The sequence below is a fragment of the Macaca thibetana genome, chromosome 2 (assembly GCF_024542745.1).
Source record: "Macaca thibetana thibetana isolate TM-01 chromosome 2, ASM2454274v1, whole genome shotgun sequence".
In the NCBI taxonomy this organism is placed as follows: Eukaryota; Metazoa; Chordata; class Mammalia; order Primates; family Cercopithecidae; genus Macaca; species Macaca thibetana.
The window spans coordinates 15,658,535-15,685,534 of NC_065579.1; the positions used below are offsets into that span (position 1 = coordinate 15,658,535).

The 27,000-nt window shown below is 40.4% G+C and overlaps 1 protein-coding gene across 1 annotated transcript; it reads left to right on the top strand.

Annotated features, from left to right (window-relative positions):
• The first annotated feature begins 564 nt into the window (after positions 1–564).
• CMTM6 (CKLF like MARVEL transmembrane domain containing 6) lies at positions 565–26,451 on the top strand. The gene is made up of 4 exons (XM_050779411.1): positions 565–1,168; positions 12,435–12,611; positions 19,417–19,515; positions 23,657–26,451. Exons 1-4 carry the CDS (start codon positions 1,031–1,033, stop codon positions 23,792–23,794), a joined length of 552 nt encoding a protein of 183 aa, XP_050635368.1. The 5' UTR covers positions 565–1,030; the 3' UTR covers positions 23,795–26,451.
• The last annotated feature ends 549 nt before the right edge of the window (positions 26,452–27,000 follow it).

Sequence of the window (27,000 nt, forward strand, 5' to 3'; positions counted from 1 at the left end):
CAAGAAAGAGACAAAGGAAATGATTTTGAAAAGTGAGCCTAAATGGAATTTGGGGAGACGCGGGAGGAAGCCATCCTGAAAGTCCTTACAGACAACTCATTGTACTTAAAATGAAATCCGAATTCTTCTCTTGGTCTGCAAGGCCTCCACATTATCTGGCCTTTGCCTACATCTCCAACATCTCCTTTCCTCCTGTACTTATCCCTAGCGACACAGGCCTTTGGGCTTCAGATTGAGCCAAACTCATTTGGTCCTCGGGACATTTGCAGTTGCATGAAAGGCTCTCCCCAGAACTTTACAAGCCTGGCTTCTCATACTTTTTGAGTCTCATTCAATTCAAAGATCATGGTCCTCAGAGAGGTCTTTCCTGACCACTCAGTTTAGTAGTGGCCATTTAAGTAGAGCACCTTAAGTAGAGTACCTTAAGTAGAGCTCCATCCTTTTCTCCTTCTCCTTCCTCTTCTCCTCCTCCTTCCTCTTCTCCTCCTCCTCCTCCTTCTTTTTTAAACTAAATTTACCAAGCCACCAGAGGTGCTGAATCCATTATTTTCGTGTCATATTTTCACATCACACTATTTTCACGTCACTTATCACTATCTGAAATTACTATTCATCTGTTTTCTTGTTTATTGTCTGTCTCTGTTACTAGGGATCCTGTGATTTTGGGTGGTACTTGGCTGTCACCCAAGCACCTAGAACGGGGTTCACTACACACTGAAAGTACGCAAAAATATTAAGTGAATGAACGAATGTCAGGATGAAAGATGGAGGGAGGTGAGAAACCCATCAAAGGCTCACAGAAAGAACTCAGTCCTTGGATGAAAATAGGAAGAATCCCAAGCGCTAACAGGCAAGTTTGCTGAGAGGGGAGCGGGCGGGCCGAGGGCGGGGGCGGGAAGGGGCGGAGTCGGGCGGAAGAAGGGGAAGAGGCCCAGGAAGTGACGGCCGCCTCCCCGCTACCGGGGACTTCTGGAGTCCGAGAAGTCAGCGGTCCGGTTGCTGCGGCCGCCGTGCTCACCGGCCCGAGGCGATGGAGAACGGAGCGGTGTACAGCCCCACTACGGAGGAGGACCCGGGCCCCGCCAGAGGCCCCCGGAGCGGCATCGCTGCCTACTTCTTCCTGGATCGGCTCCCGGGGCCCCGGCGCGTTCTCAAGGGTTTGCAGCTGGTGAGTCCGCGGTCGGGGAGGGCGAGCCCAGGCCGGGGAGCGGGGTCTGGCCTGGGCTTGGGAGGCCGCCGAGCTGCTTCGTTTCAGCTTGGTTGTTCAGTAAGAGGCGGTTTCCACACCTCTAGTTCCTTTCCTCTCCGCCTGGGGAGGGGGGCGTTACCCTCCGCCCTTCCGCCGGGCGGCCCCCAGGCCCACGGCGCTCCCCATCGGGATCCCACGACCTGGGGCCACCCAGTATTAGGCGGGCTCAGGAAATGCGTCGGAGACCCAAGTCAGCCACTTCAGCATCTTTCGCTCATCCTCTGTGGCGACTTTCCTCTCTTCTCTCTGCTGCTACTCTGCATTATCGCCCACAGTGCCTGCATTTAGACTGTGAAGCGCTTTGTGTTTATCTTTCTCTGGCTCTTGCGGTTTTCCTGCGGCGAGCCCATGGGGGCAGCTTAACTTGCTGGACAAAGTCCTGCGATACCACGCGTGGCATTGAGATGTGTGTGTGTCCAGTAAATTGTCTTCTAAAAGTTTTATATTGACTGGAAAATAATTATTTCAAAATTGAGCAATATGGATTCTAAGTGGAAAGTCGAAAGGACAGCTTTTTGTGAGTGTGTGCGGAGAGCAGACCTAGGACATGGTACGCATCTTTCCGTTTTATTGAGTTTATTTTAAGCAGTTAAAGTACCATAAACCTATTAGTGAAAACATCAAAGCATCTTTGGGATTTAAATTATTCACTTTACAGTCGTGTTGAGCTCCTGTGTACTGTTTCAACCACTGATGAGCAACATTTTCTGCAATAGAACCAGTTTAGGAAAAATCCGAATGCTTACAATGTTTATGAGTTTTGTTTTGTCTTACTTTGTTTTGTTTTTTAACCATTCTAAGTAAAAATTAGCTCATTGGTTTCCTTGGAAATAAATTCTTACAACTCAAATGACCAGAAGTTAAATTCTTAGAACTCAGGTGACCTACTTTTATTGAATAGAAAAACAGAAGTCGGAAAATCGGCTGTTTAGCGATCAAAACGATCACATCTGCTGATGACTGGGAAATCATTTGAAAGCAAGGGATAATGCCGCCTATGGAACCCAGTATCCCTGTAGGTAGTTCCACACTGGCCACCTTTAATTTATTACGAGGCATCCGGGGCTCTTCCCTGCCACTGTTCCTTTGCATAAGCTGTTCCTTCTACCTTCTTCCTTCTGCTCTTCTCTTGTCAGCTGTCACATGATTTTTAGGTATTAGCTGTATTTCTCCGCAGTAAAGCTAAAATTTTCTACGTGAATAGTAGAACTCTTTAGAACAGAAAAGAATATTCATCTGAAGCTTTTTTTTTTGAGACGGAGTCTTGCTCTGTCGCCCAGGCTAGAGAGCAGTGGCGCAATCTCGGCTCACTGAAACCGCCTCCCCGGTTCAAGCAATTCTCGTGCCGGGTAGATGGGACTACAGGCACGCACCACCATGCCCGGCTGAATTTTTTTTTTTTCCCCCCCCTGTATTTTTCATAGAGACGGGGTTGATCAGGCTGGTCTCAAACTCCTGACTTCAGGTGATTTTCGCTCCCCGGGCCTCCCAAAGTGCTCGGATTACAGGCGTAAGCCACTGCGCCCAGCCCATCTGAAGCATTCTTGCTGCTCAAAAAAATCATCTGTATTGGTTTGCTGCCCACAAAATCTCCTGTTTTCAGTTGCCTTTATTTTTTTTCTTTCTAATAAAAAGCGGCAAAGCTAAAGTAAATTTTCTCATTACCTTCTTACAGTTTAGTAAACTGTAGTTTTGTATCTTTGGACTAGAACATAATCAGTTTCCTTCCTTATTGCTATTATAGAAGAAAACATGGAACAACCAGAAATGGTTGTGGTAAATGTTATACTTGGACACAGAGAAGATGAATTTGCCTTAAAAGATCGTTAGATTGTATTTGTTCTCCATGATTCATAAGAAGAAATGGAAAAAGAATAAAAACTAGTATCTCTTTATGAAATCTATTTGTTTGTTTATGGGGAGATTGTCATGTTACAAGAATGCCTTTAATGTGGAGATTTAAAAGTACTTTTTCATTATTGCCTTTCACTTTGATGGTTGTCTTTTTGTTCCTGGTTTGTCTGTTTTGATAATGTCTTATCTCTTCACAGTAACAGTATATTACAGGAATTATCCACCAAGTCCCAAGAAAGTTACATATGAAGTCAGTAAAAGTTGTCTTCCAGCCTGGGGCTATAGGCAAGGCCTTAACTCACATTCTTCCTTTAGATAGATTGGTTGTTTTACTTTAGATGTTTAATTTTTTAAAAAAACTAAACAGAATTGGGAGCTCCAGTAAGGAAACAACTGTAATGGAGAAACCCATAATCAGAAGAGGAGGTGTTTTAACAAGGGACCTGGAAACCCTGCGAAATTTTATTCAAAATATTGTACACTTATATGTTTGAGTATATTATTCTGGACCCATAAATCTTAACAGGATTTATAAGATCCTACAAGAGAAAAGAAGCTTGCTCTGAAACTTAAAAACTAGACACTGTATATACTTAGGAAATTCTTACATTAGAGTCTTCGGAGGTTGAATTGGATTACCTCTGAGGTTCTTTCCACTCTTAAAAATTTTTTTTTCAAACCTGTGAGACTCCATGGGGTTTGCTATTACAGAACTGAACATTGAAGGGATAGAGAGTGGAGCCTGTATACAGAGGAGATTAGAGATAAAAGAACGTAGCTTCTCTGTCTCTTGAAGTTACATAGCTGTGTCTACCATTCAGATATGACCTGAATTTTTTTAAAACCCTGAGCATCCCCCAACTACCATTCACCCTTCCAGAGCTTAAGAAGAAATGCTCAGTTGAGAATTCAGTATAAGGAGTTACTGGAGTCCTAACTGTATGCAGTTTTTCAGTTTATACTATCCTTAGATTTGTCCATATGTTCATGTTTTATTTTGTGAATTTTTTTGAGGGAGTTTTTGTTTTAAGGGGAGAATTGACGTTTGGTAACCTAATTGCTTGCTGGATACGCTGGTGCAGTGACCTAAATATGTGTAATTTTCTGTGCAACAAGCTCCACATTGTGTCCGTGCAGTCAGTTGACTGTCCTGATAGCTGCACAGTACTGGGATTCTAGTCGCTCATCTGGCAAGCAGTTTTAGAAATCACCAGTGATTTTTCAATTTATTACATTATAAATGTTACCCTATAAGTACCAAGAAACAAATTACTTAGAAGCATTTCTTATATTAATGCTCTTTTCATTATTTAAATATGAAAACTGATGTGTAGTAAATTGAAATGTTCTATTTTTACCTTGAGGAAGATTCATAATGTCAGCAAATTATATCTTTGAACGTTTGTAAGAGTAAATATTTGCCTAAGGCAAGGGAGGCCTGGACTGTTTCTTCAGACCAATGGATTTTTAAATTTGAACTTTACTTACAACTACAAGGTTTTTAATAGTAAAGTTCATTAATTTATAATTCATATCATTTTGTAGATGGAGCCTTATAATGACAAACATTTAAAAGTTCTTTTTATAAAATATAAGTAGTAGACTGTTAAATTAATGGAGAATTCATATTTATTTTGTTTTTGTTTTTGTTTTTTTTTTGAGACAGAGTCTCGCTCTGTCGCCCGGGCTGGAGTGCAGTGGCCGGATCTCAGCTCACTGCAAGCTCCGCCTCCCGGGTTCACGCCATTCTCCTGCCTCAGCCTCCCGAGTAGCTGGGACTACAGGCGCCCACCACCGCGCCCGGGTAATTTTTTGTATTTTTTAGTAGAGACGGGGTTTCACCGTGTTAACCAGGATGGTCTCGATCTCCTGACCTCGTGATCCGCCCGTCTCGGCCTCCCAAAGTGCTGGGATTACAGGCTTGAGCCACCGCGCCCGGCCGAGAATTCATATTTAATATAGTGACCATTTTAAGGAACACTTGAAATTTCAGAAAAGGTAGTGAAACTGAGGCTGGGTGCGGTGGCTCATGCCTATAATCCCAGAACTTTGGGAGGCCAAGGCGAGCAGATCACAAGGTTAGGAGATCGAGACCATCCTGGCCAACATGGTGAAACCCCGTCTCTTCTAAAAATACAAAAATTAGCTGGGTGTTGTGGCGTGCGCCTGTAATCCAGCTACTCAGGAGGCTGAGGCAGGAGGTGGAGACTGCAGTGAGCTGAGATCGTGCCACTGCACTCCATCCTGGCAACAGGAAAAAGAAAGGTAGTGAAAAAAAAAAAAAAGGAAAAAGAAAGGGTAGTGAAACTGAAATGGAGAGACAGATGCAGGATAGTAATTACCCAGTGTTTAAATAACCAGAGCTGTAAGATCATCTTTTAGTCACTGAGACTTCCCCAATCTGTTGATGCTAGCAAATTGTTTTAAATATATGATTTAATACATTAAGGGAAATATACAGAACTGTGGGTTTAACTTCACAAAGCCAGTCTTACAGGGAAAACCTACACAAACATACATACTCGTAAAAGGAATTTAACAGACGTTTCATGGGGAGAGGAAGTACAGAGTGGGAGTCAGAGACTTGGGTTCTTGTCTGTGCGGAGCTAACTTGGGGCTTAACTGTCAGTAGCTTAATTCCATCTTTGTAAACATGACGGTGGGAGACTATGCCCTCTAAGGGCCCTCCTGACATTAAAAGCTTGATAATTCCCTTAATTATATTTGGGTAAAATTTTATGTCATTAAAAGGAGTTACATTGGGTATACAGTTGTTAGGTACTTAGCTTAATATTCAGTAAGCAATATTTAGTGTGATGACTTCATGCTATTGAGAACAAAACTGTTTACCAAAAAATAATAATTGAGCCTTTTTACTTCTGGGTTACATTTACTATGAACTTCTTAGCTAATTCAGTGACATTTTTCTCTCTTCCTATTCTTGACCACTTTGGCATTTAATGCTGGTGACCACTCATTTCTCGAAATTCTTCCTTCAACTTTTACACTTTTTTTTTTTTTCAAGACGAAGCCTAGCTCTGTCACCCAAGCTGGAGTGCAGTGGCGCAGTCTCAGCTCACTGCAACCTCTGCCTCCTGGGTTCAAGCAATTCTCCTGCCTCAGTCTCCTGAGTAGCTGGGACTATAGGCGTGCACCACCATGCCCAGCTAATTTCTGTATTTTTGGTAGAGACAGTTTCATTATGTTGGCCAGGCTGGTCTCAAACTCCTGACCTCGTTATCCACCCACCTTAACCTCCCAAAGTGCTGAGATTACAGGCGTGAGCCACCACGCCTGGGCAACCTTTACTCTTTTTTCTTTTTAATACAAAAAAGTGTCTGCTGGCCGGGTGCGGTGGCTCACGCCTGTAATCCTAGCACTTTGGGAGGCAGAGGCGGGCGGATCACAAGGTCAGCAGATCGAGACCATCCTGACTAACACGGTGAAACCCCGTCTCTACTAAAAATACAAAAAATTAGCTGGACGTGGTGGCAGGCGCCTGTAGTCCCAGCTACTGGGAAGGCTGAGGCAGGAGAATGGTGTGAACCCGGGAGGCGGAGCTTGCAGTGAGCCAAGATTGCGCCACTGCACTACAGCCTGGGCGACAGAGCAAGACTCCGTCTCAAAAAAAAAAAAAAAAGGTGTCTGCTTACCAAAAAAAAAAAAAAAAAAAAAATCAACTAAAAATATTAAAACCACTTTCCTACCCCCTCATACTGCCAGGTGTCACAGTGTGATAATAGTTTGGAGTATGTTTACTTGGTGCTTTTTAAGGAGTTTTCTTTTTTCTTTTTTTAATAACACTTCCTGTGGCTTGCTTATCCTCTGTTAGTTGCTCTTTTCCCTCCTATACTCGAACTGTAGAATTCCTTTAGGCCCTACCCAATCCTCTGTTCCTCCTGTTTTCTAACCTACTAAACCAGGCAGGCGTTCCCTGCTGCCTTTATCTAGACATCCATATTCCCTTGCATGATCATCACACAACCACACCCAACTCCTAAACCATTTTTTTCTTCATCCCCATCCAGTTAGGTCAGTTGCCTTATTATCATTTTTGGATTTACTATGCAAATTCTTGCCCTTATGAATATGTTTTTTTTCATCCTCTACCTAGAATTAGAATGTCATCTGTCTCTCCACGTTCTGTGTGTGTCTCTACCTGGTTTGAGTCCTGCTTTTCCACTCATTCTTCTCCAGCTCCTTAGAACATTTTCTTGAGATTTTCTAACCTACATGTAATGAATGCTCAGTTAATGTGGTATAAAATGTGTGGTTAGTATTGTTTCTTGTACACTGAGCTTATTACTCCATCATTACATCTTCCTGTACATAGAACAGTGTTGGAGTGTTGCTAATTCAAGTACACTTTGAACTAGCAATTGTATAATGCTGTGGGAGCTTACAGAGGAAGGTTAGTAGCCTCAGAGATGGGTAGTCAGAGAATTTTTTTTCTTTTTTTTTTGGTGGAGACGGGGTTTCACCATGTTGCTTAGGCTGGTCTCAAACTCCTGAGCCCAAGCAATCCTCCCGCCTTGGCCTCCCAAAGTGCTGGGATTACAGGTGTGACCCATTGCACCTGGCCAACAGAATTTCATATTGACTATAGCTTGTAGTGCCAATTTCTTGGCCTTTAACTTGAGATGGGAGCTAGTAAATGTCCAAACCTTTTTTTTTTTTTTTTTTTTGAGATAGTCTCGCTCTGTCACCCAGGCTGGAGTGCAGTAGCGCCATCTTGGCTCACTGTAACCTCCACCTCCTGGGTTCAAGCAATTCTCATGCTTCAGCCACCCAAGTAGCTGGGATTACAGGCATATGCCACCACGCCCAGCTAATTTTTGTATTTTTAGTAGAGACGGGGTTTTGCCGTGTTGGCCAGGCTGATTTTGAACCAGGTTGGCCAGAAGGACTCAAGTGATCTGCCCGCCTTGGCCTCCCAAAGTGCTGGGATTACAGGTGTGAGCCACTGTGCCCTGCCAGATGTCCATACTTAATATTGTACTCCTTCATTCTCTTAAGATGTCCAGGCAGAATGCCTCTTACTGTTGCTCTGAGGCAATAGGTCAGTAAGGTCAGTAAGAATGACACCTGTTAATGCATTTGGAATAGGACTTGTAATGACTTGAGACTGACTGCTTCTGGACAAGCTGGATCCCATCCTTTTTTTTTTTTTTTTACCGAGAATAGACAAGCAGCCTGTGTCTGTCCTACAGATAACATTTTATTGCCATATAGCCTTCACACATGAGTGTGCCTAGTAATCTAATTGTAACATGAATGGTTCAACTATTCCCAGACCCTAATTAGAGTTTTAGGCTGGTATCTTCTCTCAGTTAATTGACTTTTATACACCTGAGGCATATTTTGTAAATTTCTCAGAGAGAAACTTTCAAAACTTGGACAAGATTTAACATAGAGGCAAGAAAAAGGCAAGTGAAATGTCAGCTATTTAGTATTTTATTAGACCATAGTCATGTTAGAACTCATCCTGTAATTCTGATTATAGGAGACTAAGGAAGTGTCTTTACACAGTGGCCTTCTGGGATTTGTCTTGGTGTTGTCACTGTATATCCTGTGGTGTAATGATTGGGAGCGCCTTACCTAACACCTGTCTGAAGGAGTTGTTTGGGACATGCTGGGCTATTTCATGCTTCACTAACTTACAGGAAATCAGAGGGATATCTATTTTTTTTCTTTTATATAAATTCTTTGCTGTTGTGGGGATATATACATTTTGTGTAACCAGTAGGAGGGAGAGGAAATCCCTTAAAGGTTTGGATAGCAGTACAGATTTGAATTTTTTTTTAACTTTTTATTTTGAAATAATTATTGATTCACAGGAAATTGCAAAAAAAAAAAAAAAAAAAAATACAGGGAGGTCCCATGCACTCATTTGTATGTGCACGTGTGTGTAATTCTGTGTAATTTTATCACATGGATAGCTTTCTATAATCACCACCACAGTCAAGATACAGAACTGTGCCATCAGCACAGGCTTCCCTGTGCTACCCCTTTGTAGCCACACCTTTCCCCTTTCTCTTGGCTGCCACTAATTTGTTAGCAATCATTATTTTTTTTATTCTAAGAATGGGCTGTGAATGGAATCATACAATATGTAACTTTTTGAGATTGGATTTTTTTTTTTTTACTTTGTTTTTTTTTTTTTTTTTTTTTTTGAGACGGAGTCTCGCTTTGTGGTCCAGGCTGGAGTGCAGTGGCCGGATCTCAGCTCACTGCAAGCTCCGCCTCCCGGGTTTACGCCATTCTCCTGCCTCAGCCTCCCGAGTAGCTGGGACTACAGGCACCCGCCACTTCGCCCGGCTAGTTTTTTGTATTTTTTAGTAGAGACGGGGTTTCACCGTGTTAGCCAGGATGGTCTCGATCTCCTGACCTCGTGATCCGCCCGTCTCGGCCTCCCAAAGTGCTGGGATTACAGGCTTGAGCCACCGCGCCCGGCCTTTTTTTTTACTTTGAATAATTCTCTGGAGATTCATCTAGGACATGACATATATCAAGTTTGCTCCTTTTTATTGCTAATATTCCATGGTATGGATGTACACAGTTTTAACCATTGGACATCTGGGATGTTTCTAGTTTGGGGCTACTATGAATAAAATTGTTATAAACATTCATGTACCGGTTTTTGTACAAATGTTAAGTTTTCATTTCTCTGAGACAGATGCCCAAGAGTTCTGTTACTGGGTCATATGGTAGATATATGCTTAGTTTTTAAACAGTTCAGCTATGCCGAACTCTTGTTCAGGATGGCTGTACCCTTGACTCTTTTTGATGAAAATGTTTTGTAGGATAAGGTATTTTCTATTACTATGAAATGTATCTGTTGATTTTGGTAACAATCTTCTTGCCATTAATCTGTCTGGTTGCTTCTACTGGCCTGACTGGTGTGAGAAGGGAATTCCCTTTAGCCTCTGACTTAGGTCATCAGTCGTTTTGATGGTTTTGGCCCTCAGCAGGAAATTCCCTCAGCTTCCACAAAACCCACACAAACTGCCCAAGCAAAATATTCTTCTTCACTCTCTTCCCTTCTATTTCTAGAGAAGAGTTAGCCCCAAACCTGAGCCCTGAATCCTATCTTTAGGGAGCCATTTTTCTACCTCTGTCTTTAGATCGACCCATCTTACTGGTTTCTGCGTAAACATGCTCAGTTCTCCCCCATGTTGAAATTCCCTTCTCTTTGACCTCATCCACTACTGCCCTATCTGGCCATTCTTTCCCAGCCACACTTACTGCCTATGCTGTCTCTCTTTCACTGCCTTACCCTCCCCTTATTTCCCAATACACAGTATTGTCATCGAGCTTCTCTCCCTGACTACCCTGGAACTTTTCTTGCTGATGTCACCAGTAACCTTCTTATAGCTCAATCTAAGGTAGGTGTTTCAGTGTTGTTCTTACTTGACCTCTAAGTAGCATTTAGCACTCTTGATTACTTGTGTGTTTGTGCATGTGTGTGTGTAAATACTTTTTTCTTGTTTACTACCCCTTTGATTGCTACTCCTGGTAGTCCTTTGCTGGTTTCTTCCCTTCTGCATATCCTAGAAATCTTTAGATTCCTCAGATTTCCACATAAGGCTATCTTTCCTCCTTTGGGTCATCTCACCCTCCCACTCTGCTGCCTCCCACATCTTTATCTGCATGTTAGACCTCTCCTTTGAGCTCCAGACCATATATTCATTTGCTTTCCAGCTACATCTTCACCTAACTGTTCCACAGACCTCCTCAATCACAGCACGTTTAAAACTGAATTTATTCTTTCCCCAGCACCCTTGCCTTTTAAAAAGAAAAAAACCTGACTTTCTTCAGTGAGGACCAGTATGTTAGTATCACATACACAGCAGTTGGAAGTAGTTAAAACCCACTTGCGTGTAATGGAGTTACCAAGTTAACCAGAGTTAACATTCTCCACTCACCATACCAAGCATCCTGACCTCACACCGGTCACCCACAGCCTGCCATGGCCAGTAGGCGTCTCATTAGCACACCCGAACTCCTGCTTCTGTTATCAGTTGAGTTGTGTTGTTCCCATACTGGTTTATGCTAACTATACTTTTATGGCCATACAGTTAAATACTACAAAGCTAAAACTGAGTGTGAAAAGGAATTGTTTTTTTAAAACTAAATTGAATGCTTTGGAAAGACTGAAAGATAAGTTACTAAAATATTTATCTGCCATGGAATTAAGGAAGAGCAAGGCAACTGTAAAAGGCTGGGAAAACTAGTCTGACTCTAGAAAGATTCTGAACTCTGTTTCTCAAGTGTTTACGATGTCACTTCACTTCAGATAACATCAGTCTGGAAGTGGTGGTCCATAGATGATGAAAGTGAGTTATTCAGAAAATGTGGAATTCCAGTCAACAGACCCATAAAGAAAAAACTCACTCCAAAAGATTGTTAATAAATGTGCATTTTTAAGTTAAAATGTTTAAGGTACATATGTGTTATCTTATGTTCCATATTATTTGTACGCATCTTGTCTGATATGAGCTTTTGCATCCTGTGCGATAAGCGCTTCTGCTGCATCTCTCAGTGATTGCCACTCTTCTCCATTGCTGCTCTCTATTCGCTATTATTTGCCCTGATTTCCTACATCAGCTTCCCAGTTGGATGTCCACCCCAAGGTTTGCCTTACCTCTGGTGCCTTCTCCATATTGTAGCCAGTGAGAACTACTGAAAGCATAAACCTGATCATTGTCAACCTTTACTTTAAAACCCTCAAAATCCAGACTCTTTGATTAATGAGGACGTTTAGATCCGGCCTCAGCTTACCTCTCTAGCCTCATATAATAATTTTTGTGCTGCCGTTCTCTTCCCTCAAACTCTATACTTGAGCCGTGTTGATTTGACTCACTTTGGCAGTTCAGTTGGAGGTCAGGGTGTGTGTTGTCTGTATGTTGGGTCGGGGGCAGGTGCCATGCTCTCATTTCTGAGCCTTTCTATGTACTGCTTCTCTGCTGCGAATTTCTTTCCTTAATCTTTCATCCCCCAAACTGACTCTGTTCTTTAGGTCTCAGCTTTCTCCTTCAGGAAGCCTTTCCTGACCCCAAAGTTGAGCTTCTCTCCTATGTGCTTTTATAACAATATTATATATTTCCCTTGTTCTGGCATTAGTAAATAATGGGTTAATTCTTTATTTACCTGTATTTCCTTCAAATCGGCCAAACTGTAAGTTCTGTGTAGATGAGGTTTATTCATTAATCTTGTTTGCCATAGTCTCCTCATTGTAAATATTCGAGTAAATGTATTATTCAGAAACAGCTTTCTAAATACTGTAGGTTCTCTGAAAAACACTTAAGTGAAATGTTTTCTTCATTTGTAGTTGCTGTCTCTGCTGGCCTTCATCTGTGAAGAAGTTGTATCGCAGTGTACTTTGTGTGGAGGACTTTATTTTTTTGAGTTTGTAAGCTGCAGTGCCTTTCTTCTGAGTCTCCTTATACTGATTGTGTATTGCACTCCATTTTACGAGAGAGTTGATACTACAAAAGTAAAATCATCGGTAAGCATGAGAAAATATCATCCCCATATTAAGAGCATAGCTATTTTGTAATCTGGCATAGTTTTATTGTTTAAAGCAGTAATGTTTTCAAAACTCAGCAACGTGAAAAGACAGTATCTGTTGTTCCAACTTGCTCTGCTTCTAAGCACCTCTGTTTTTTCCTACCGAGGGGATGATAGAGAGGGAAAGTGAGATTAGAGTGAGAGTGGCAGACACTGCCAATAGTTTACAGTTATTGGTAGTTTAATGTAATTCACATTCGACTTAAAAAAAGCCTAGGATTTTGTCACTTCTGATTTCTCACTTTTGAGTGTCACTCATTGGTTCTACAGTCATTAATTGTGTGCCTTTATTACATGCCAGGCATTTATATGCTAGATACTGGAGATAGAGTAATGAACTAATGTGAAATATTTCTGGAGCTTTAAAATAAAACATTTAAAGCTTAAAGCTTCAGTGATCAGGGAAAATAAAGCAACATGTAATTCTTCCTATATTTTGCTTTAATGGTATTATGAAAAGTTGTCTGTGAGTGAATTAAGAATGCATTTGTTGAATTTATTCATACGTTTTCTTATAAAAATAAAAACTACTTGAGAGTCTTATTTTTTACAAAATTAGAAATGCTTAACTTTTTAACACTTAGTATGCTGACCCGATAAGGTTTTTTGTTTTGTTTTGTTTTTGAGATGGTGTCTCACTCTGTTGCCCAGGCTGGAGTGCAGTGGTATGATCTCAGCTCACTGCAGCCTCTGCCTCCCAGGCTCAAGCAATCCACCCACCTTAGCCTCCCCAGTACCTGGGACTATAGGTTTGTGCCACCACACGTGGCTAATCCTTATATTTTTTGTAGAGACGGGGTTTTGCCTTGTCGCCCAGGCTGGTCTCAAACTCCTGGACTCAAGTGATCCACCCACCTCGGCCTCCCAAAAGTGCTGGGATTACAAGCGTGAGCCACCATGCCTGGCCCTGACCCTATGTTTTTGAGTATAGTTGAATGTGTGAGATGACACATGAAATAATTTTTATTTATTTATTTTTGAGATGGAGTCTTGCTCTGTCGCCCAGGCTGGAGGGCAGTGGCACAATCTCGGCTCACTGCAACCTCCGCCTCCCGGGTTCAAGCGATTCTTCTGCCTCTGCCTCCCAAGTAGCTGGGATTACAGGTGTGCATCTGGCTAATTTTTGTATTTTTAGTAGAGATGGAGTTTCACCATCTTGGCCAGGCTGGTCTTGAACTCCTGACCTCGTGATCCACCCGCCTTGGCCAACCAAAGTGTTAGGATTACAGGCATGAGCCACTGCACCCGGCGAAATAATTTATATAGTTACTGAATTTAACAGTTGAGCAATTTACTTCTTTAGTAGCATTTGAGTTGTCAGTAGTAGTTTGTGAAGAGTTGTACGTGTCAGGGTTGGCAAAATAATCTACATTTTTGAGGGAAGGGATTATGGTAGATTTTGAACTTTTTTTTTTTTCTTTTTGAGATGGAGTCTTGCTCTTGTTGCCCAGACTGGAGTGCAATGGCAGGATCTCGGCTCATTGCAACCTCTGCCTCCTGGGTTCAAGCAATTCTCCTGCCTCAGCCTCCTGAGTAACTGGGATTATAGGTACCCACCATGGCTAATTTTTGTACTTTTAGTAGAGAAGGGGTTTTGCCATGTTGGCCAGGCTGGTCTTGAACTCCTGACCTCAGGTGATCCACCTGCCTTGGCCTCCTAAAGTGCTGGGATTATAGGCATGAGCCACCGCAGCCAGCCTTTTTTTTTTTTTTTTTTTTTTTTTTTTGAGACAGGTCTCCCTCTTTTGACCAGGCTGGAGTGCAGTGGCATGATCACGGCTCACTGTAGCCTTGATCTCCTGGTCTCAAGCAATCCTTGTGCCTCAGCCTTCTGAGTAGCTGGGGAGTAGCTGTGACTACAGGCGTGTGCCACCATGCCCAGCTACTTTTTTTGATTTTTTTTAGCCATGAGATCTTGCTATGTTGCCTAGGCTGGCTTTGACCTCCTGGGGTCAAGCAGTCCTCCTGCCTTGGCCTTCCAAAGTACTGGGCTTAGAAGCGTGAACCTATGCCTGGCCCGATTTTGAGCTCTTACAAATAAGAAATAACAGTATAAAAACAAACCAGTAAGATTCTATTATTTTAGATTAATAAGAAGCAAGCATTAAATTATATATTGATTAAACACCTAAGATAGTTACTTTTTTCTGTATAACCTTTTGTACCTCTTGAATTTTGTGCTATAGGAATCTATTACCTTTTTATAAAAATATATTCTAAGTTAAAAAATAGACTGGAGTGGTGGCTCACACCTGTAATCGCAGCACTTTGGGAAGCTGAGGCGGAAGGAGCACTTGAGGCCAGGAGTTCAAGAGCAGCCCGGATAACATAATGAGACCCCATCTGTACAAAAAAAGGAAAAAATTAGCTGGGCATGGTGATGCGTGCTTGTAGTCCTAGCTACGCAGGAGGCTGAGACAGGAGGATCAGTTGAACCCAGGAGGTCAAGGCTGCTGCTGTGCGTTATAAATCACACCATTGCACTCCATCCTGGTGACAGAGTGAGACCGTCTCAAAAATAAATAAAGAAAAGTTTATACCAAACAGTTAAAAATTAACTTTGAAAAACAAGTGGAGTCTGAACCAAATCTATCAAGCATTTTATGAGCACATATACACAGTTCTTGGTATAGTCAGTATGTGACCATTCTGTCATCTGGGCTGGTAATACAGGTAGCTGCTGTCAGCATGGATGTACTGGGTGCCAATTACTTTATGTGCTGTGATTTAGAATCCTTACACCTCATGCTCCATTTCTCTTTGAGGAAACTTAGGTTCAGGGTGATTAAGGAACTTGCCCAAAGTTAACACAGCTAGGATGGAAAATAAACTGAATTTGAACTCAAGGCAAGCGCTTACACCACACTCTGTGACCTAGGCAGACTCCTTTTTTTTTTTTTTTTTAAATTTTTTATTTCACTTTAAGTTCCAGGATACATGTGCAGAATGTGCAGGTTTGTTACATAAGTATACATCTGCCATGGTGGTTTGCTGCACCCATCAACCTATCATGCTAGGTTTTAAGCCCCGCATGCATTAGGTATTTATCCTAATGCTCTCCCTCCCCTTGCCTGCCACCCCCCGACAGGCCCTGGTGTGTGATGTTCCCCTCCCTGTGTCCATGTGTTCTCACTGTTCAACTCCCACTTATGAGTGAGAACATGCGGTGTTTGGTTTTTATGTTCCTGTGTTAGTTTGCTAGGAGCAGAATCCTATTAGAACCAATGCCCTACCATCTTGAGGTGCTGTCATGGCTAATACCATCACTATAGGAATCTCTATGACAATGACAACAGGACTCATTTTTTTTATGAAATGTATATTAAGAGGATACAGATACTCCTTAGAATTTTTGTTAATTATATTTGTAGTCTTTGGACATTTTCTTTTTTACAGATGAATACACCCTAAGATTTGGACAAGGGAAAAGTTCTCAAGTATCTGAGCTGGTTGATTTATAGTTCGAATGTGTAAATATAAATATATATATAGACACACACACACCAAATTCTGACTGGAAAAATTTATATTAAAAAAATTAAAAGTTGAAATCATTTTGGGCCGGGCGCGGTGTCTCAAGCCTGTAATCCCAGCACTTTGGGAGGCTGAGATGGGCGGATCACGAGGTCAGGAGATTGAGACCAGCCTGGCTAACACAGTGAAACCCATCTCTACCAAAAAAATACAAAAAACTAGGGGCGAAGTGGCGGGTGCCTGTAGTCCCAGCTACTCGGGAGGCTGAGGCAGGAGAATGGCATAGACCCAGGAGGCGGAGCTTGCAGTGAGCTGAGATCCGGCCACTGCACTCCAGCCTGGGTGACAGAGCGAGACTCCGTCTCAAAAAAAACAAAAAACAAAAAAAACAAAAAAAACAAACAAAAAAAGAAATCATTTTGTCATTTCTTATCTCAACAGTGAAACAACATCACCATAAAAATATTTTTAGAAATGTTTAGTTTTTATTTTAATGCTGCATCTGTAATGTTTAAAGCACACTGATCATTTTGACAAGAAATGGTGTTATAATATTGTCCAGTTTAGTATCATTTTGACAAGAAACAACACTGTAATATTGACCAGTATAGTATAATGGTGGAACCTGAAAAAAGTAAAACACTTATTATATCAAACTTGAGCATTTAAAAAGTCATTTTAGAGTAAATACTAGTTTAAAAATACTGAGAAAAAAGAAAAATTAGTCCTTTCATCCTAAAATAGCTTTTGTATTATTTTGCTGTATTCCTTTCAAATCTTTTGTTTCCATTTGTAGGTGATTTTTAATCATAATTTAAATGATTTGTAATCATAGAACATATATTCTACTTTTTACCTAATATCATAAGGATTTCATGTTTGTTTGCATGGCTTAAAAATCACTTTTTACTGTCTGCATATTAATACACTTAAATTTTAAATATTTTTTCATGCAAGAGAGGTTTTCTGTTTTAGAGGAATGTGTTTTGAGTGTGTGGTACTGGTGGTGCCTAAAGAGGAATAACTTTTTTTTTTTTTTTTGGGAAGATGTCTTGCTCTGTCGCCAGACTGGAGTGCAGTGGCGCAATAGGAGCTCACTGCATCCTCCACTTCCTGGGTTCAAACGATTCTCTGCTTCAGCATCCCGAATAGCTGGGATTACAGGCGTGTGCCACCACGCCTGGCTAATTTTTGTACTTTTAGTAGAAACGGGGTTTCGCCATATTGGCCAGGCTGATCTCAAACTCCTGACCTTAGGTGATCCGCCCACCTCAGCCTCCCAAAGGAATAATATTTTTTAAGAGACTGTTTTCTATCCCATGCCATTGCAGTCACAGTCTGTTAGGAACAACAGTAGCCAACGTTTTTGGGACATTTACATTTACTAGTGGTATATAGCTCAACATTTACATTTACTAGTGGTATAGCTCAGATTTGAACTCAGGTAGACTGGCTCTAGAACCCATGTTTGTTGAACACTGCATTATTGTCTCAAAATGATTGTCTTACTTCAGTTAACTTGAATGTATTCTAAATATTAGTAAATATAATTTTATATTTATATGCAATAAATTTGAAATAACCAAAGGAATTAAAAAATAAAGTACTACAAGGAAACACCTTTTAGAAGCAGAGAAAACTTCTTTTTTTTTCTTTTTTGAGACAGAGTTTCGTTCTTGTCCCCCAGGCTGGAGTACAATGGTGCGATCTTGGCTCACTGCAACCTCTGCCTCCCAGGTTTAAGTGATTCTCCTGCCTCAGCCTCCCAAGTAGCTGGGATTACAAGCGCCCGCCACCACACCCATCTAATTTTTGCATTTTTAATAGAGACGGGGTTTGACCATGTTGGCCAGGGTATTCTCAAACTCCTGACCTCAGGTGATCCACCCGCCTCAGCCTCCCAAAGTACTGGGATTACAGGCGTGAACCACTGTGCCTGGCGAGAAAACCTCTTACATTTTTTATAAATGTTAAGTGAGTGATTGACAGTTTAGGAATTTTGTGTTAAATAGTTTTATTGATTTTTTTTTTTTTTTGAGACAGAGTCTTGCTCTGTTACCCAGGCTGGAGTGCAGTGGTGTGACCTCGGCTCACTGCAACCTCCGCCTCCTGGGTTTGAGTGATTCTCCTGCCTCAGCCTCCAGAGTAGCTGGGACTACAGGTGCCCACTACCATGCCTGGGTATTTTTTTTTTTTTTTTGGTATTTTTAGTAGAGAAAGGGTTTCACCATGTTGGTCAGGCTGGTCTCGAACTCCTGACCTCATGATCCGCCTGCCTCAGCCTCCCAAAGTGCTGGGATTACAGCTGGGAGCCACCGTGCCCGGCCAGTTTTATTGGTATTAGGTTTAGTGGAGTTTGCAGTTCAGAAAACTCAAAAAGTATCAGACTTTGGAGTGGCTATCATTTTACCAAGTTTCCCTTTCTGAATCAAGTATATATGTCATTACTGTTTTCAGTTGGCATATGAGGGCCTTATGAGATAATGCCTGAGAGAGCACTTGGAAACCCATGAAACATCTCATGATTGTAAGCTGCATTATGATGATATATGGAAGTTTTATGTAGTAGATAAGCTCATCATACAGGCTCACTGTGGATTACCCACTTGGAACAGTTGAAGGCAATATGTTATTCCAGAAAGCCTAAGTGTCTAAAAAACACACTCTTGGCATACTTCTATTTAATAATGGGTAGTTTTTAAAATTCTTTCTTTTAGAAAGTGCTTTCAAAGCATTGGAATACTCTCAGAGATGTCATCCTACCATAAAATACTTTGAAAGGAAAGACAAATGCTTTTTTGCTGGAAGCAAGGTGGAATTGTAATAAGTGCTTTGGCTTAGATAATTGTATTATGTCCCAGAGAAAAAGAGGCACACACAAACACTTGTACACACGCACACGAGATCTTTTCCGGGACTGTGTTTTTTTTTTTTTTTTTTTTTTTTTTTGAGACTGGATAACAAAAAACGTCCCAATTAGCTGGGACTACAGGCTCATGCCACCTCTCCTGGCATAGGGGGCTGTTGTTATTAAAAGATTATCTTGTAATGTGTTCTCTCAATATGCCCAGCCCAGTGTGGGTACTGTTTATTTTACACAGTATTTATTGAATGCCAGGCTTATTGAAAAGTTAGAAGTTTGGGTATGTAAGTTTGGATTGTATCAAGAAAAACAAACAGCCAGAGCTTTTTAAAGTTAAAAATGAAAAAGTTCATTTCCATGAATCTAACTGTATTGTATTCCTTTTGTGTTTTGTATGTATGCATAGGATTTTTATATTACTTTGGGAACAGGATGTGTGTTTTTGTTGGCATCCATCATTTTTGTTTCCACACATGACAGGACTTCAGCTGAAATTGCTGCTATTGTAAGTACCTTGTATTTTTAACATTGCTTATTTTTGTTTCCTTAGAAATAAGGAATTTGGAGAGTACTTGACAAGTTATACAGTATGTTAGAGTTGTTTTTCTTTTAACTTATTTTTTTAGTGTAATTTTGAATAGAAGACCTTAAAGCAAATGAGCATGATAGCCTTTGAAACCTAGAGCCTATAGAATTTGACTGAATTTTGTTTAAAAAAAATCTACTTACTTCACATATCAATGTGCTATTGCTAATGGAAGTGGTAAAATTGACTTTATTTTATATTTCTCCACTTTCAGTACAATAAATGCACACCTACATGCCAGGAGCTATTCTAGGTATGGAGAATATATGGGAGATATGATTCAGAGGCTCAGCCTAGAAAAGGAGACGGAAAAGTAAAATTGTAATGGAGTTTGTTACATGAACCAATAGAAGTTGTTCTGAGACTGGGTGCTGTGGCTCAGGCTTATAATCCCAGCACTTTGGGAGGCCAAGGTGAGAGACTCACTTGAAGCCAGGAGTTCAAGACCAGCCTGGGCAAGCAACATAGTGAGACCTCATCTCTACAAGAAGAAAAAAAAATTAATAATAAAAAAGTTGGTCTAGACAGCAGTTTTCAGTGGGTTATACATATCCTTAAAGGTTCACCAGGACTTTTCAAGGAGTACGAGGCAGAGATAGTTTTGAGGAAATTAATTTCCAGCTTTTTAATCTCCATATGTAATCTTTTTTAAAACTAGTATGTCTGAGAATTTATCTCTGGTGAAGGAGTGTCACCAACTCTTTTCCACCTTCCCATTCACAGTCGCCACCCACCTTGCCCCCTCAAAAAGAAAAAAATACTTGCGTGTCCTGAATCTTGCTGCATTAGTTCCTTCTCGCACTGCTATATAGAAATACCTGAGACTGGGTAACGCATAAAGAAAAGAGGTTTAATTGCCTCATGGTTCTGACAGCTCTACAGGAAACATAGCAGGGGAGGTCTCAGGAAACTTACAGTCATGGCAGAAGGCAAGGCAGAAGCAGGCACATCTTACGTGGCCAGAGCAGGAGGAAGAGAGAGAGTGGGGAGGTGCTACGCACTTTTTTTTTTTTTTTTTTTTTGAGACGGAGTCTCTCTCTGTCGCCCAGGCTGGAGTGCAGTGGCCAGATCTCAGCTCACTGCAAGCTCCGCCTCCCGGGTTCACGCCATTCTCCTGCCTCAGCCTCCCGAGTAGTTGGGACTACAGGCGCCCGCCACCGCGCCCGGCTAGTTTTCTGTATTTTTTAGTAGAGACGGGGTTTCACCGTGTTAGCCAGGATGGTCTCGATCTCCTGACCTCGTGATCCGCCCATCTCGGCCTCCCAAAGTGCTGGGATTACAGGCTTGAGCCACCGCGCCCGGCCGGTGCTACGCACTTTTAAACAACCAGATCTTTCAATAACTCACTATTACAAGAACAACACCAAAGGGGAAATCTGCTCCCATGATCGTATCACTTCCAACTAGGCCCCACCCCCAACATTGGGGATTACAATTTAACATGACAATTGGCTGGGGACACAGACCCAAACCATATCACTTACTGTGATGGATTACCTGAGTTGTAAAACAAAACCCTTGAGTATAACAAAGAGACCGTTGAAAATAAAGATCCAATTTTTATCCGAAATTCTTGGGGCCAGAATTTTTTTTTAGAATTCAGAATATTCTGGATTTTAGAAAGGTAGTGCTGTACATATCCTATATTACACAACACCCATTTGAGGGCCTGGGACAGTACCCTGTCATCTAACATTGGTTTATCTGAAGTAAAACATACGAATATTTATAGTAAAAGGGATAAGAAAAGACTGGGAATAGTCTTACTTCGTGTCAATTTTGAGCCAAGTGAATCATGAAAACCTTGAGTTAATGTAGTTCTTTGGGCTTCGGAATTGTAAATCAAGGATCATGGCCTTGGACTGGTGCCAGTGCTGTGAACTTGAATGACTAGAAACTGGACAACAAATTGTCTTGCAAGTCAGCTGGTTTCCAACTAATACTTTGTTTTTAACAAAATTGAAGTTAGGCCGGGCGTGGTGGCTCACGCCTGTAATCCCAGCACTTTGGGAGGTCAAGGTGGGCGGATCACGAGGTCAGGAGTTTGAGACCACCTTGGTCAACATAGTGAAACCTTGTCTCTACTACAAAAATTAGCCGGGCGTGGTGGTGGGCGCCTGTAGTCCCAGCTACTCAAGAGGCTGAGGCAGGAGAATCGCCTGAACCTGGGAGGCAGAGGTTGCAGTGAGCCAAGATTGTGCCACTGCACTCCAGCCTAAGTGACAGAGTGAGACTCTATCTCAAAAAACAAAAAAACCCCCAAAAATTGAAGTTGTAATTAATAGAGTTGTCAGCTAATACATCATTAAAACTGCTTTTTGTGATAGAAAACTCAAAAGGAGTTCAGAGAATTGCATGGCTATATTTACCTATTCATGTGACAACAGTTTCGTAGCACTTACATGTGTAAAAACAAAACATAGAAATAAAATTAACACTGAATCTTGATTCATTCTAGCAATAAGCAATATTTATTCATGGGTACATAAACCAATAGAAGAGAAAAATCAAAGTTTTAATAGGGCTTTATGGTTAATTTCAGTTTAGAATCATTTTTGTTGCAGAGGAGTATGAGATGGTGATAAATAAAATTATGAGTATAAAAATACATTACTATAAAATTCTGTGGGGAAAGTGAAATGAAGTTGAGGAACAATTGAGTTCCAGTGAAAAAATTTATAGCTATAAAAAAAATTTGGATTTTAACTAGATGATGTATTAGACTGTCCCAGTATTTATATTTCACTGGGTATATTTAGTAGTGACTGGTAATTCAAAAAGCCGATATTTATAATATGCTGGACATTACCTTTTGTAACTATTTAAATTATGAAAAGTTTTACAGACGTAAATGCGTGAGGAAGTCCTTTTTGTTTTTTAAATTCAGAAGTGTGTAAACAAAAGAGCTCGAAGATCGCTTGTCTGGAGTATGTAGTATAGAGGGCCTTGTATGGACCGGAGCTCTTTGAGGCGATCAGAGACAGCTTCAAAAACAAGGGTGACATTTAGTCTGAGTTTGATGTATTTAAGAAGATTGCCAGGAAAATAAGGGGATAAAGGCCATCAAGTCAAAAATAAAGATTCCAGAGGGAAAAAGACTTGGCTTTTGTGGCGGGGGATGGGAGGGTGGGAGGCCTTGATAATTAAATTTACATCGGATATGTTGGGGATATCTGGGGGAATTAATGAATTTGGAGCTCAGCTTACTTTGTGGCAAAATGAGGTGGAATACATACTCTTTAGAGGGGGGAGGACAGGTCAGGAGACTGCAACAGACTGTAAGAGAATGTTATGAATAAAAATCGTGGAGATAGAGAGTATTAGATTTGGAAGAGACTTTAGCCATCACCTACATCAATTTTCTCTTTTCTACAGAGCACTTATTTGGCCCCCATATCCTTAAGGGTTTTGCTAGTGGAGAAGCTAAATTTGAAGCAGACGCATGGTCTTCTGTCTCTTGATAGAATTCTCAGAATGTTTGATCATATTTTAGAAGAGAACAATTGAGGAAGTGACTTAAGGAAGAGGAAGTAGGTAGTGGCGTCGTGCCACTGTGTCATTGCAATGTGACAACTGGAACGTGTATTTTATTTAAGTAACTTAACCTAATAGTATCTTCAAAATGGAATTTCTGTTTTGATATTAATAACTTTTTTCATTTTCACCTAGACTGAGTTGCCTAGTCACATTTCCTTATCACATCTGTGGGTCAATCTAACAATGCAAATATTCTTGTGTTCTGTATCATTTTTTAGGATTTAATGTTTATCTGTTAACCCTAGTTTCATATATTAGCCCTCCACATATAAACATGCACACATAAGGCAGAACATTAGTACTTTGTGGGACTTCCGACTGATAGCCATTATTCTGGAAGTTTTTCTAACTTCTTTCCATTTTTTGATGACTTAAAAAAATTTTTTTAACATTAAAGAGTAGTTGTGTATAAGATAAAATTCATAAACATCTTGCTTATATGAAACACTGTCCAAGCCAAGTAGGAAATGTAAGATTATATTCCAAAATTCCTCCTATAACCTTTCCTCATTTTTTTCCTCAGGTGTTTGGATTTTTAGCAAGTTTTATGTTCCTACTTGACTTTGCCATTATGCTGTATGAAAAACGACAGGAGTCCCAGCTGAGAAAACCTGAAAATACCACTAGGGCTGAAGCCCTCACTGAACCACTTAATGCCTAAAGACTCTGGGGAGCACATGTTAACTAAGGTAGTGACTCTGCACGGTGGTGCTTGAGCCCTGGCAGAAGCTCTTGTAAAATCTGCGTAATTGTTTAAACCACTTCTTTCGGAGAGCAAGAGGAAGGTCAAGTAGGCAGTTTTATCAGTATTGTGTCAGCCACCACAAATTAGGCGAGCTAAGTTAAAAAATTAAAAAAAAAATGATTGAAACTTATCTCAAATGGAGTTTTTGGTGGGAGGAGGAGATAACAATTGTTTTTTAAATCACACAACTCAAAGGTTGATAAATGATTCTGTCATTCTGTTACAGGTCATTCTTTTACTAGGCTTAGCTTCCAAGTGATGCTTTATAGCTGTATAAACGTGATTATATTCATCTACTTAGAAACTGTTTTATTTTTAAATTAATTTGCTTAGCTGTTTGTTTTGATGCTTAGATTATGTTTTGTTAATGGGAATTTAACATATTTAAGAAACCAATATTTAAAATGTTGGTCTAGGTTTTTTTCCTTAACATATATTACCAGGCTTCACTGTATTTCACTCAGCCTTAAATTTTACAATATTTTTGGATAACTGTTATTAATTCTTTCTGAGACCCTGGTATAGCCTATAAAATGTATGGAGATGTTGGTATTTTGTGTGTATAGAAGCAACAATATCAGCAACTTCGTGTTTATACTTCACCTTGGTTGTTGATGTCAAGTGAGAAAGAGATTGTTTTGTAACACATAAAAAAATGGAAGAAACTGATACCACACCTAAGGACCAAAGATAAGAAAGACTTTTTGCCCAAAACAGTGAAAGTAATTATAAAAACAAGCTTTGACCACTTACCAAGTATCTGAAGAGATGAGTTCATACTATGATTTAGAAAGTGGTTCAATTCCCCTGTTGGCATATGATTATTTTTACTAAAATTAATACAGCCCTGTGGGTCTTCCTTAGTGTTTTCTTTGAAGCCAGTCTGTTTTTTTAGGACCCCAGGCTTTCGTTTTTCATCGTTCGAGATGCCTCTTTTCTGTCTCCTTATCAGATGGAAATGGAACTATGTGCTGCTGCTTCATCTAGCAGAGGTTGATCTCTGGCTCTGACGCTTACTTTTTGTCAGTTGTCTTTAGGTGGTCCTGAATCTTGGGCCCTTTTAATTGTGAATACTGTGTAGCAGGATCTTGAGAGTCCTTGTTCTTACATAGGCATTGGTCTAGTTTGTCTTTGGCAAGGAACATCTTAAGAAAGTAAATATCCAGGGAACCCTGCCCAGACTAATACTGTTGGTGGCATAAAGGAGAATCAAGCCATTCTCAAGAAATAACTTCATAACCAGAATTGTCTGTTGGCTAGCAGCTGTCACAGGTAGGCAGGACGCTTGGGATATGACCTTTCTGTCCAGGTGGTTCACAGACTAGACCTTTCTTATCCTCCTTCTGGAGTTTTGACCTGGGACTCTAGTGTTAAGATGATGAGCCCATACATCAGGTCCTTCTGCACTTTGGTAGAAGTCTCCCAGGGTAGGTTTCCTATATTTGAAACAGTGGAATTATGTTTCCGGGGATAAAGTTGAATGACCTCATCCTTTTTTTTTTTTTTTCTCATCTGCCATTTGTGTGTCGTAGATGGGTTTTAGTTGCATGAATGTGGCTAATGTGGTTCTCAGAAATTGGTCAGTATGGCCTGACATAGCTTCTGCTCTGTCTTACTGACTCAGTACCTTTAGGATTTGTGTCAGAGTTTGGATACTAGTGTTAGTGGTAATGTCACCACTATTTAGTTGGGAGATAATGAAACCAATCATGGATGCTGTTTTTATTGGGCATGTCATCTAAGAAAGGAGAAATAGCTGAGTCTTGGGTCTAAGAAAAAGGACTGATTCAGAAAACTAGTTTATGATAGGTCGACTAGAGTTTCACATCAAGCCGTACCATTGTGATTTTTAATGTCATCTAGACCTATCTAAAATTCAGAGCATATCATCTGGCCTTCCTCAGGGTCACCACCCATGCATTGGGCTTAGTCAAGATTGACAGATACATTCTCAGCTGGCCTGACATACAAAACATCTTGTCATTGAGCTTAAGTTCTGCTTGTTCTGAGGTTTCACCTCCATGTGTTTCATTGGTACAAAAATGGATCTCTTAGTTGGTCACTTAATTCTTTCTTTTTCAGAAAGATAGTCTGTTCACTGGTAGATTTGGTCACTCTTAGAGTCTTCCTTCACATTGTTTTTTATGGGACCCATGAATGGTTAGCCTTTCTTTTCTATTGTAGCAGGAAATAGGAGTAAAAAGACCATTGTAGTAAATACGTTCAAGGGGAGCTTGGGACCAGAAACCACTGTTACGTACAAAAAATTGCAAACTCAATAAACTCAAATTTAAAATAATTTTTAAATTAATAGTTATGATACATTTAATTTTATATTTTATACAAATAGATTGCTTAGAATGGTTCTCAAGAATTATAAGGGAAATGAACTCAGTACAAAAATTTTATAATTGCTCTACTTATGTTTTGTTTGGGGGCTGGGAAATGTATTTTTACATTGTTTATGGCCAATCATTTTTATATTTGTCAATTTAAATCTTATGGGTCTTTTTTATCTCTCTTGATGTCAAATTTTATAGTCTTTTTAAATAAATCCATTGAATTAAAATGTTCATACCTTTGTAAGTGTTTATTACAGAAGTGTGATGTTTAAATGAAACACTGTCTCTGTAGTTGTGGGAGTCGCTGCACAATCTTGTTGAGTGCCTATGTAGAATACTAGATTTTGGATATATCTAGGATAGAAAAGAAACAAAACCATTTCCCCGGGCTGTCTCTCTTGTTGGAAAGTTAGAATACACATTTAAACAACATTTTCAGGGAACCACAGAGGAAGACTTACAAATGCCTTTAAATACTTCCAAAGAAGCAATTTAGACTCTGTCACATTTCTAGATGTGGCTAACAATGCTGAAAACAAAATAGGCACATTCTGTTAGGAACTGTTCAATGATTGGGAAAATGTGAAGCAAAACTAGGGTGGTTTCTGGTAAAACTACAGCTATTTGTGTAGTTTGCGAAATTCCTGCCTCCACCCTCTATGAGAATAACAGGATCTTTATAGTCATCGAGAACTCACCAGGATTTGTACATTCTTCAGAGTTTAGAGTTTTGTTTTGATAAAGAGCATTGTATCAATATGCAATAAGCTGCAAGGAGCA

Excerpts from the sequence above, each read along its gene's own strand:
- CMTM6 (XM_050779411.1), top strand. The coding sequence starts at position 1,031 with ATGGAGAACGGAGCGGTGTACAGCCCCACTACGGAGGAGGACCCGGGC. Across the intron at positions 1,169-12,434 it reads TTCTCAAGGGTTTGCAGCTG|TTGCTGTCTCTGCTGGCCTT; the intron begins GTGAGTCCGCGG and ends CTTCATTTGTAG. Across the intron at positions 12,612-19,416 it reads CTACAAAAGTAAAATCATCG|GATTTTTATATTACTTTGGG; the intron begins GTAAGCATGAGA and ends ATGTATGCATAG.